Below are 12,312 nucleotides of genomic sequence, written 5' to 3'. Positions count from 1 at the left end.
TGGTCTTCCTGAGAGTCAGCCCGAGGAAAGTGACAGGGCTGGTCGGAGTGCCTGGCTGTACATTTTGATCCTGGGCTGGTGAGGTGTTTACTGACATCTTCAGTCTCTCTTTGTACAAACCAAATGCCTCACCTGCTTCAAGAAGACCACCACTATTCCTGTACCTAAGAAAGCACATGCAATGTGCCTTAGTGACTACCGCCCAGTGGTTCTGACCTCCATAATCATGAAATATTTCGAGAGGCTGGCCATGGCCCACATCAGCTATAGCCTTCCAGACTGCCTCAATCCCCTGCAATTTGCCTACTGATGTAACAGGTCCACAGCTAACACCATTTCCCTCACCCTGCACCAATCCCTGGAATATCAGAACAACAAGGAAACTTATGGCAGACTCCAACTCATTGACTACAGCTCTGCCTTCAACATCATTATTCCCTCCAAATAGATCTCAAAATTCCAAGACCTAGGTCTCGGCTCCATCCTCTACTGATCAAAGTCAGAATAGAGAAAGGAGATTGAGGGTTTGGTGATGTTGTGCGATTATGACAACCTCTCTCTCAATGTCAGCAAAACAAAAGAAATGATCATTGACCACAGATAGAAAGGAGAAGAACATGCCTCCAACTACCTCAATGGAGCAGCAGTTGAGAGGGTTGAGAGCATTAAGTTCCGAGAACGACAATAACTGACAACCTGACCTGGACTTCCCATGTAGATGCAACAGTCAAGAAGGAACAACAATGCCTCTTCTTCCTCAGGCAGCTCAGGAAATTTGGCAAGAACCCTCACTGACTTTTACAGATGCATCATGGAAAGCATACTGCCCAGGTAGACAATGGCCTGGGATGGTAACTGCGCTGCCGAGAACCATAAGAGACTATATAGAAGTTGTGTGAACAGCCCAGGCCATCACAAAGCCAAGCTTCCATCCATGCACTCCATTTAGACTTCTCATTGCCACAGAAAGGCTGCCTACATCATTGAAGACCCATCACAACCCAGTAATGCTCTCCTACAACCTCACCCATCAGGTAGAAGATACAGAAACTTGAACACATGAACCAGCAAGTTCAAGAACAGCATCTTCCCTGCCACTATTAGACTGCTGAATGGGCTTTATAATTTCAAATAAGGTTGATCTTAATGTTGATCTTGCCTAGTGCACGCCCTGTGTAATGTAACCTATATGCCTCACTCTGTCCAAGTTTTCTTCACCCTATGATCTTATGTTCTTGTTTACAATGACCTGCCTGCAAACAAAGCTTTTCAAGTACTTAAGTTCACATGACAATAAATTAAATCAAATCAAATTAAGGAGAAAGGTGGAATGAAGGAGGGGACAAGGGGCTCTGCTGCTGTGCGAGAAAACTGGGGAGATGATTCTGTGGTGTTGGATGCTGCAGTGTGAGGAGAAGGGTGGGCGACAATTGCAAAGTGAGGAGACAACAGTATTTTTAAGGGGGTCATATGGTAAAACTTGGATGGCAAAATGATCATGTGGAAGAGGGTTTTGTCTACATTTGGAACACTCTGGCTTCAAGGTTTGGGGGAATGATCAAACCTGGCGTTGTCACTCCCTATACCATGGACCAAGGGGAAAGGTTGGCAGGTGCAGGCTCTTGTGAATGAGTTGGTTGGGAACTGGGAATGTGCCAAAGTCTATGGGGTTCACACGAAGGGCAACAAAGAACGGGATCTCGCTGTTCAGCATCTCACTGACTCAAAGAACTGGAAGCTCAAAACCGCTGGCTAAGGGCTGCTTGATGATGTACTCCTGCAGCTGAAATTCAAAAGTATGCAGTGGAGAACAATGTGCCCATGCCTGGAGTGGGTAGGTTAAGTGTCTGGATGTATGAGAAAGAGAATGTGAGGCAAGAGAGGAAAAAACATCTACAGACCCATGGAATGTACAGAACACAGACTGGGAGGGGCAGGGGGTGAGGGTGTTCATAATTGCTGGAAATTCTAACGCACTGGCTCCATCTGTGCTGAATACCTCTTTGTCCCAGATATTGCTGACTACTTCATTCACAACAACACTTTTGGACAGAAGCTAAGGAAATAATGGAAACATTTAAGATGTGGGACAATATTGTCAACAGAACTCATTGCCTTATACAACGCATTATCCTCCGACACTTCCGCCATTTACAATCCGACCCCACCACCCAAGACATTTTTCCGTCCCCTCCCCTGTCTGCTTTCCGGAGAGACCACTCTCTCCGTGACTCCCTTGTTCGCTCCACACTGCCCTCCAACCCCACCACACCCGGCACCTTCCCCTGCAACCGCAGGAAATGCTACACTTGTCCCCACACCTCCTCCCTCACCCCCATCCCAGGCCCCAAGATGACATTCCACATTAAGCAGAGGTTCACCTGCACATCTGCCAATGTGGTATACTGCATCCACTGTACCCGGTGCAGCTTCCTCTACATTGGGGAAACCAAGCGGAGGCTTGGGGACCGCTTTGCAGAACACCTCCGCTCAGTTCGCAACAAACAACTGCACCTCCCAGTCGCAAACCATTTCCACTCCCCCTCCCATTCTCTTGATGACATGTCCATCATGGGCCTCCTGCACTGCCACAATGATGCCACCCGAAGGTTGCAGGAACAGCAACTCATATTCCGCCTGGGAACCCTGCAGCCATATGGTATCAATGTGGACTTCACCAGTTTCAAAATCTCCCCTTCCCCCACTGCATCCCTAAACCAGCCCAGTTCATCCCCTCCCCCCACTGCACCACACAACCAGCCCAGCTCTTCCCCCCCACCCACTGCATCCCAAAACCAGTCCAACCTGTCTCTGCCTCCCTAACCGGTTCTTCCTCTCACCCATCCCTTCCTCCCACCCCAAGCCGCACCCCCAGCTACCTACTAACCTCATCCCACCTCCTTGACCTGTCCGTCTTCCCTGGACTGACCTATCCCCTCCCTACCTCCCCACCTACACCCTCTCCACCTATCTTCTTTACTCTCCATCTTCGGTCCGCCTCCCCCTCTCTCCCTATTTATTCCAGTTCCCTCCCCCCATCCCCCTCTCTGATGAAGGGTCTAGGCCCGAAACGTCAGCTTTTGTGCTCCTGAGATGCTGCTTGGCCTGCTGTGTTCATCCAGCCTCACATTTTATTATCATTGCCTTATATATATTTTCTTCTTCTTGCTTCCATATGCAGCAAAAGGTACTTAACACAAACATCAACCCATGGTACATCCTGTTTGGAAATGAAGTTAGGCATCATACTGGCACAGTTACATTTAAGGTTACATGGGGAGAGACAACCAAACAAATGTAAACAATGTTTACTCAAATACGAACTTCATATGCAGTGCATTGTCAGCTTTGCTAAGGTGCACGCTATCACCTAAGAAAAAAGAGGATACAGAGGAAGAGCATTTCTGAAGAAGGGTCTAGAAATGTCAGCCTTCCTGCTCCTCTGATGCTTCTTGGCCTGCTGTGGTCATCCAGCTCTACACCTTGTAATACAGAAGAAGTTATGTAAACATCTGGCTGCCTCCATGGACAGGTTGGCAGTTACTATGGCGAACCAGGTTCAGCACCCCCAGGGTCTGCCAGAGAGGCATGCACACCTACACTCCATCACCCCAGCCATTGGTCCTCATGGCCAATGGGGCCAGGAGGAGAGGAACTTAGTGCGCACTTCAGGTGCCACTTCCTCACATGGAGACAGGGTGGTACCAAAAGGTACCCAGCTAGAGGAAGAACCACTCATAGGCCCCTCAGAACTCTCTACTCAGGACATTCCAAAGGTGGTCAGGCCCTCCTCCTTGACACTGCCTGACCCCCTCTGATCCTTGGAAGTTCACACTGAGGAGGATGCACTTGCAGAACCTCTGGAATGGCCAGATGAAAGCACTTATGGGGTTGCCTGATTAAACCTCCAGGACCAACCAATTCACTGCTGAGCAGATACGCTGCACTCCAGCTGTGGAACCAGGGAGTACATTGAGGCATATTAGGAGAGAGTGGAAGAAGAAAAGGGCATTGAGGGCATGTTGGTGCCACAAGCGACTCTAGATTGGAATTGATTTTGCACGTTGGAATGAATGTCACTGTTTTAATCTTACAGCTGGTTGTTGGCAAAAATTATATTGTGACAGTACCAGGCATCGCTCCATGAGTACAGACAAAGCTTCATGGATGGAAATCTGCATTGAGAGCCTGCTGAATCACCTGGAAACAAGAAGAACAATGTATAAACATGGTATTGGGTCATGCTGTCGGTTTTGGCCCTCTTCAAGCAGCATCCACATACTTTTGTGTCCAAAGGTCTAGTTTTCAATGAATTTTCAGCATGTCTGTGCAAGGAGGATGTAACACACAGAGGAGGACAATGCATTAGAATCATCATGAAGTAGGGACCCTGCAGTTCTGTGCCATGTGCAGTATATGGGCCTATATGCAATGTTCTTTCATTTTAAAAATCCTAACATCAGTGGCTGCTAGACCCTAATCCCTCACCTGTCGAGTCAATGACCCTATCTACTATGGGTGTGGATCCTGCCATCTTCTTCCCCATCGAGCACTTTCGATTTCCCGGGTAATGGGAGGGTGACAGTGTTTGGTTAGTGACTTCCAACCTCCACCTGAACATTTCAGTAAACCCCCTAACATCAAATTTTCCTGTCTGATTACTATCCTGTTAACCCAACAGGCTTCACACCTCGCCAGGTCCACACCCAAGATATCTACATGGGTTCATGCCTGCTGACTTATCACCCCCAACTCCTGGCATACAAGATGGACCTACGAGGTGTAGTTATTCATTATCTCCTTACCGCCATGAAGCCAGGAAGCTCCTGAAGATGGACAATCCTCGTTCCCACACGACCTCCTTCCCATTGTTTTTTTCACTGTATTCCCCCACTTCATGCCTTCCACAATTCTCATACAAATCCCCCCAGCTCTTGACAGACAGCAGCCTCCAGCCCCAAATACTAGTTTGTCAAGTCGCCTTCATGTGGTAATGGATGGTCTTGCTCCCAGCCCATTTCCCTTTCTTTTCTGTGGACAGGGGATTGATGAGGGCCCACCTCCTTGAATGATGTAAACGACAAGACAGCCCTGAATAAAAAGTGCCCAGACTCCTGACTATTCACTGTACATTTCTCCAACTGTGTTAGCCTTAACCACAATGGAGATAGAGGACAGGCTTTGACCCACTCTCCAGACAGCAGACGCATCCACACCCTGAATGAGAACATCACAACCTCATGCCTGACCATGGTCAGTCCCTCTGACATGATACCAGAGACTGCCCTTCAATCACTTTGCCAGGACTTCTGACTGACAAATTCCTTAGACCATAAGACCATAACACATATGAGCAGAAATTAGACCATTCAGTCCATCGAGTCTGTTCTGCCATTCAATCATGGCTGATAAGTTTCAAGCCGCACCTCCATTTCCTACCTACTAACCTCACCCCACCCCCTTGACCTGCCCATCCTCCCCGGACTGACCTATCCCCTCCCCACCTCCCCATTTATGCTCTCCTCTCCACCTATCTTCTCCTCTATCCATCTTTGGTCCGCCTCCCCCCTCTCCCTATTTATTTCAGAACTCTCTCCCCATCCCCCTTTTCTGATGAAAGGTCTAGGCCTGAAATATCAGCTTTTGTGGTCCTAAGATGCTGCTTGGCCTGCTGTGTTCATCCAGTTCCACACTTTGTTATCTCGGGTTCTCCAGCATCTGCAGTTCCCATTATCTCTATGCTTTGTTCAAGTCTGGTCACCAGACATAACTCCTTGCCAACTCGTCCCTTTTGTCATTTTGGAGACCCCTGGATGGCCTTGGTGGTGTTCAGCCAGTATTTGACAGCAACCTTTGCTTAGGACAATCACACTCACTCCCCTTAACAGTATGTCGTCCTCTAGCGTGAACTGGTCTCTCCGGGACCAGAAAAGTTTTAATTCTAGTTGTGATGGCCTTTTTGTTTCTCCCATTTGTACCAATTGTTTCAGTTTCGAAAGGACTGGATCTGTGTCCAAAGTCTGATATTGTTAGCTATGACTGGTTTTGTGTCCAGAAAATTCAATGCCATGATTGAACCTTCCACTGAGGGTACCACTTGTGGTATATCTGCTAATGTAAGGTGACTCAATGCATCCGCATTTATTACCGAGCGTCCCAGATGGTGTTCTAATTTCTAATTGTCAGCACTTAGTATTACAGCCCACTGCTGAATGCAGCCCACAGCTATAGGCAGCATTACTTTATCCTCTTTAAACAGAGTAGGGGTTTGAAGTCCACAGTTATCATGAATTTTCATCTATAAAGGAATTGGTGAAAAGTTCTGTCTCCAAGTATGCCCAACAGCTCTTCTTTTCTATCTGGTGTATTTACACTCTGCACTAGACAAAATCCTGGATGCACTGGCTATTGGGCATTCTTCTCCATTGGGCCACCCATGTAGCTGCATGCGTTGCATGTCAAAACCAGATCTTTCCTGGGATCTTAATGGGCCAAGACATCAGAGGATAATGGTTGTTCTTCACTTCATCAAAAGCTAAGTTTTTTTCAAAGAGATCATTTCCAAGATTGAGCCTTTCTTAGGAGTTGACCAATGGTGACAGGATTCATGTCAGGTTGTATGTGAACTTACCATAATAATTAACCAGATCCAACAATGACATAAGCTCCTGGACAAATGTGGGAGCCGGGGCACATTTGATTGCCCTCATTTTATCTTCTAACATGTATAATCTTCAAATGGGCGTAACCTGGTCTTGTCAAATTTGTATCCCAAGGATGTCACTTGGGAGGCCTAGAAGACATATATTTCCCTTCATACGCATTAGCCTGCCTTGAAAAATCACCTTTGCACTATAACCAAGTTCTCCATGTGTCTCTTTTAGTTTTCCCTGTTATCAGGATATCAACTGGATAAATGACAATCTGAGGTAAACATTGCAAAATGTTTTCCATCGTCCACTGAAAAATTGAATATGTTGACAATATGCCAAATGGTGGCCTTGTATATTGGTACAAGCCATTAAGGGTATTAATTGTAGTATACTTCTGAGAATCCTTGTCTGAACATAATTGCAAATGGTCATGGTACATGTCAAGCTTCATGAAGGACAGATCTCTTGCCAGCTTTGTGCACAAATCCACTGTTGCAAGGATTGAGTAATTAATCCAACTGCAAGAAACTGTTTACTGTTTGTTTAAAATTCCCACAATGGCAAATTGACCCATTGGTCTTCAAATCTGGTAGGACTAGTAGTGTCCATTCTGAGATTTGGACTGGCTTGATGATTCCTTCACTTTCCAGTCTTCTGATTTCTGTTTCTACTTTTGCCCATAAGGAAAATGGCACTGGATGGACCTTGCAGAATTGCTTCCTAGTCAACATGCAAAGTGGCTTTTGCTCCTCTGATAGTCCCTCGACCTTTCTGGAAAGACCTCCAGCTATTTAATTAGGTCTTCACTCAGGCAGCCATTTTCTCATCAAAAAATATTGAGCTATCTAAGTGAATCTCTGGATATCAATTCTACCCCATTTAGCATGGGCCCAAGCTCCTACTAAAATCACTCGTAACTGAACCTGTTTGGCCAAGACTTAGCTTTGTTTTGGGGTTTTGCTGTGCGCCAACCCAGAGTTAGTCTTAGTACTATCTTTCCTAAGTAAGGTAATGGAGTTGTTTGCACTCAAGTGATGTTCCCCAAGCTCCAGCAGACTGGTGAAAGTGTCCACTCCCATTGGCATACTTTGCAACTTGTTTGCTGTATTTGCTGCATTTTCCAATGATATAGCCAGTTGCAGCACCAGTTTGAAGTCCAGTTGAGCTTCAGCTAGTCAGTGTTTTGCGTGGTTCTATCATTAATCCCAATACCAGACAGTTTCTAAGCATGTCGTCAAGTGTTAAACCAAAGTTACAGATTATGCCCGTCATCCAAACCTAGTCAAAAACCCTGATACAGATTCCCGTGGTTCTTGAATTGCCATGTAAAAATGATAGTGCCTCAGAATTAGAGGAGGCTTGGGTTCAGAACTTTTTTTTAACCATGTCAGTCAATTCTTGAAAGATCTTTGTATTTGGTGCCACAAGGAAAGTTAGGCTAATGACATAAAAAGCTGCAAATCCACGTACTGATCAGAGAATTATTCATTGTATTTTTGTTTGTTGAAATGTTGCTTGCCTAGAAAAAATAATGCATTCTTTCCATATATTGGGCCCAGTCCTTGACAGCAGGGTTGAATGAATTAAGCTTTCCAATCAGAGGCATGATGTAAGAAAATGCTTTCCATCAACTTAAAAATGACTGTTGTGAATGAATTTCTTCAGGATTGCGCTTGATTCTTGTTGCCACTGAAATAACTCTTCAGAGGCTGGCTTCCCGTCACCAATCATCCCTTATTTACAAATGCATAGCCTTAGATTATAGCACTGCCTCTTACTGAGGTCAGGCACTAGAGTGTCAGTATCCCTGACATTTATCCTTTCATGTCGCCCTGGGCTCCCCGATTGGACCAGATTAACAGACCCAAACAGGGAACTCATGTTCTATGACATCCAGCTGACTGACCTTGTTACAATCATTTCATAATCAAATGAGTCCCTTTCTTCTATTCTATTCCCACATTCTTTTCTCTAACAAGAGGACCAGTTAAAAACTCAGGAGAACTGCTTCACTGACTAGTCGAGTAACAATCTGACACAGCCATATCCCAACTTCATACTATGTAGCCAACATCCCAAACCCCTTCATCGCTATTCCTCGGTATGTCCTGTCCCACTGGCAGGAGTCACATCAGATATGGTGGTTGGACAATGGCATATTGTTGACAGTGATTGGCTCTGAGAGATCTGAAGTTAACTTTGAACCCCATGAAGTCTAATTGGGAAACATGGATCATGAAAACATTCTTCTAATTGCCACCTGCTCTCCTTCAGCTGGTGAATTAGAACTTCTCTATGTTGAATGTCATTAGCAAGGCCTCAGAATGTATGCTGTTTGAACAAACCTTAATGCCCATCACCAAAGTGATAAGATAGCTCCCATTACTGAGTCACGTCTGTCCTGCTGAGCCTATATCAGGTGGCAAGGAAATCAACAAAATGGAAAAAGCTACTCGTCTCTGTCCTCACCAATCTATTTGCAGAAGCATCTGTCCATGGATACTATTGGTCGGAATGGCTACCACACAGTGCTAGCAGAGACAAACTGCCATCTTCTCATTGAAGACATTCTCTGGCGTTGTATGGCACTATCACTGTATCAAATGGAATAGATTTACAACAGATCTAATAGCTCAAAACTTGGTACCAAGAAGAGTTGTAAACCATCAACAGATTTATACACCATCACACAGTGTAACCTGATGATTTGGCATATCCCTGATTCTGCCTTTACAATTAAACCTGGTTATCAGGCTTAGTTAGTGAAGAGTGTAGAAACAAAAACCAGAGGAGCATAAGACATGTCTAAACATGAGGTGCCAACTTAGTGAAGCTGCTACTTAGGTCCACGTGGATGTTAAAAAGCAGAACAATTTGAAATAGGCAAAGCTAAGCAATTCCACAACAACAGGTCACATCAAATTCTACTGTCCTTTACATTCAGTCATGAAAGATGATGAGCAACCAAACTATTAAAAGAAGGAAGAGGATCCACAAATACTAATTTTTCATTTTCCTACTGGCCTTGAATGCGCCTCTTCTCCACCTTTTCTTTTCACTACTTTCTCGTGTGATAATTCAGTAATAATTTTCATGATAATTCAATGGGGTTGGCTGAACATGATCTTTATTTTAAAATCCTGCTGAGTTTTTTTTTAATAATAATGTTTCTCTCTAATTGTTTTGCTATCTGGTCTGTTGACAAAGAGTCTGTGGTGAAATATTTACAATGGATACCTGCTAAAAATAGATGTCTGAAAACCGAACACTTTTGAGGGCAATTTAAAGAAATTGTATTTTCAGATATGAGCTGTACTTTGGAACCACAAACACTCATAAATTCTGAATTACAAAAAGCCTTCAATGTTCCAAGTCACATACCACTCAAAATGTGACGCACAGAGGTGACAATAAATGATAAAGAAATCATTTGTGGACAGTGAACTTTTGGTACATAGAAATATCATTTGAACATCCATTAAATTTTTTTAATAAATAGTGTGGTTGTGCTATATGTCTGAGTTGACAATAGTCTTATCTACAAGTTACAGTTTCCAAGTTCAAATCTTGGATCAGATCCTGGCACAAATAATATGCATGAGAATTCAGTGTACTAAATAGGGAGTGCAGTATTGTCAGAAGTGCCATTTTTCAGATGAGGAATTTCTTTAAGGCTACATCTGTCTGTTCAGATGATGTAAAAATTCAATGTTGCCCTTTTGAAAAAGCTACATGGGAATACCATCACCTGCAAGTGTCTCTCCATTTAACATATCATCCTGACGTGGAATTATATTGCCCTTACTTTACTGTTGTTAGGTTAAAAAACCATAATGCCTTTCCTAACCTAAACACCAAGGATTGCAGAAGTTTAAGAAGGCAGCTCACTACTAATTCTCCAGGGCAATTAGCAATGATCAATAGATGCTGGCCTAGTCAACAACAACTGCATACCAAAAGACCAATGTTTATCACTTAATTACATTTCTAAAATAGATTGTCTGCTGCTTTTTATGCTGCTGTTTGTGAGAGTTTGGTGATTGTATTTACATAAATAATTTCTAGATGAATGGGTCTTGGTTTAGCATTCCGGACTTTCTTCATGTTCTACATTGAGATGGGTTTTTCACTATCTCTTTGTAAACTTTGATTTATCAATATAAAGTCGAAGAAAGTATCAAGGGGTGTAATTATTGAAATAATATCACATCTGAAGTGAAGCCAATTACATGCTGATGTAATGAGTAATGTATGAAGGTTTAAAGTTCATTAATGTTGCTGATGCATTTTATTGCATCCACCTAATTTAATGTTCTTACCATGCTACAGGAGCAGCTTTGTCACTTTTACCGCCTTGAAGCAAACAAGTCTTCAGCTGAGAGTTAAAGCGCATTGTGAACAAAGATGTTTTCACTAACATCGATCTGCTCGTTAAGAAAAACCCTTCTCTGTGGATTCCTTCTTTTGCTTTTACACAATGCAGTAGGTAAGGAGCAAACATTTGACATGAAAATATGTAAAAACGTTTTGTATTCAAGTTTATTGACTAGTTTATGACAATATAAGGAGTATGTATTGGAAAAATGCTTAGAAATTATTCTAAGTTATAAATATACAAGAAAATGTGACTGGTGCCACACTTAAATTTGTTATGGTACAGTAATAGGCTTTTATTATGTAATTCAGTATAAGACCAGTGAAGTTGGTCTGATAGATGACTGGTTTTTGAAGGTTAAATATTTGGTAATTCATCTTAAAATGGATTAACAGCATTTTAATTTACAGGGATAAATTTTAAATGTGGGTAGTTGACTTGCCTTTCTGAATGGAAGGTCCTTTGAAACCTTTTTTAGCTCTGATCTTGCCCTGATCCATTTTCTTTTCCTCTTCCAACGGATTACCAAGCCTTTGAATCATACTCTGGCTAAGCCGTTTCTTGTACCTTCTTTTCCAAGGACCCCTTTAACTATTCGCACTTACAACTAGTTTTATGCAACAAAATTACATTAAGTAAACACAGATAAGAATTCCTCTGGGTCAAAAAATACCCACAATAAAATTAGCAACACAACACTGAAACTGAAGGAAATTTAAATTGAGGTTTAAAATAATCTTTTAGGCACAAGGAAATTTTAAATGGATTTGAAGCTAATGATGAGTAAAATATGGGATAATTTCTATTTTATCAAATGCTAAATGTACCAGTATTATTGAGCAGCATATTTGAAAATCAATTTAAAAATCAAATATGTTTTGCATTAGCGTATTTACTGATAGATATAAATGAGTCTTTGTTAGGTTGGTAGACTATGACAGGTGGGGTACTGTGAGGAATAGTGCTTTGTCCCTGCTTTTCACAATCCACATCAATGATTTGGATCTGGGGGCAAAGTGAAATATTTCTAAGTTTGCAAATGATACATGGCAGGAATGTGAATTTCAAGAGGATGCAGAGAGATTCTCGTGAGTTTAGGTGGACTGAGTGACTGGGCAAGAATATGGAAGCTTTAGTATACTGTGGATCATTGTGAAATCATTCTTTTTGTAGGAGGAATGGAGAGTCAGATTATTTCTGAAACGGTGAGAGATTGGAAAGTGCTGATGTCCATTGAGACCAAATCTCCCTTGTTCATAAGTTACTGAAAACCAGTGTCCATTT

The 12,312-nt window shown here is 43.0% G+C and overlaps 1 protein-coding gene across 12 annotated transcripts in view; it reads left to right on the top strand.

Moving 5' to 3' along the window:
* Window positions 1-10,947: 10,947 nt before the first annotated feature.
* LOC125453840 (mucin-13-like) overlaps window positions 10,948-12,312 on the top strand; it is a 110,116-nt gene continuing 108,751 nt past the window's right edge. For all 12 annotated transcript variants that reach the window (XM_059647372.1, XM_059647371.1, XM_059647369.1 and 9 more), the window contains exon 1: window positions 10,948-11,139. In XM_059647372.1, the coding sequence (XP_059503355.1) occupies window positions 11,058-11,139 (82 nt within the window). In that variant the 5' untranslated portion in view covers window positions 10,948-11,057. The remainder of the gene's footprint in view (window positions 11,140-12,312) is intronic.

The sequence above is a fragment of the Stegostoma tigrinum genome, chromosome 7 (assembly GCF_030684315.1).
Source record: "Stegostoma tigrinum isolate sSteTig4 chromosome 7, sSteTig4.hap1, whole genome shotgun sequence".
NCBI classification, from domain to species: domain Eukaryota; kingdom Metazoa; phylum Chordata; class Chondrichthyes; order Orectolobiformes; family Stegostomatidae; genus Stegostoma; species Stegostoma tigrinum.
Note: the sequence above shows the minus strand (reverse complement) of the source record. Positions and strands in the feature narration are given on the sequence as shown.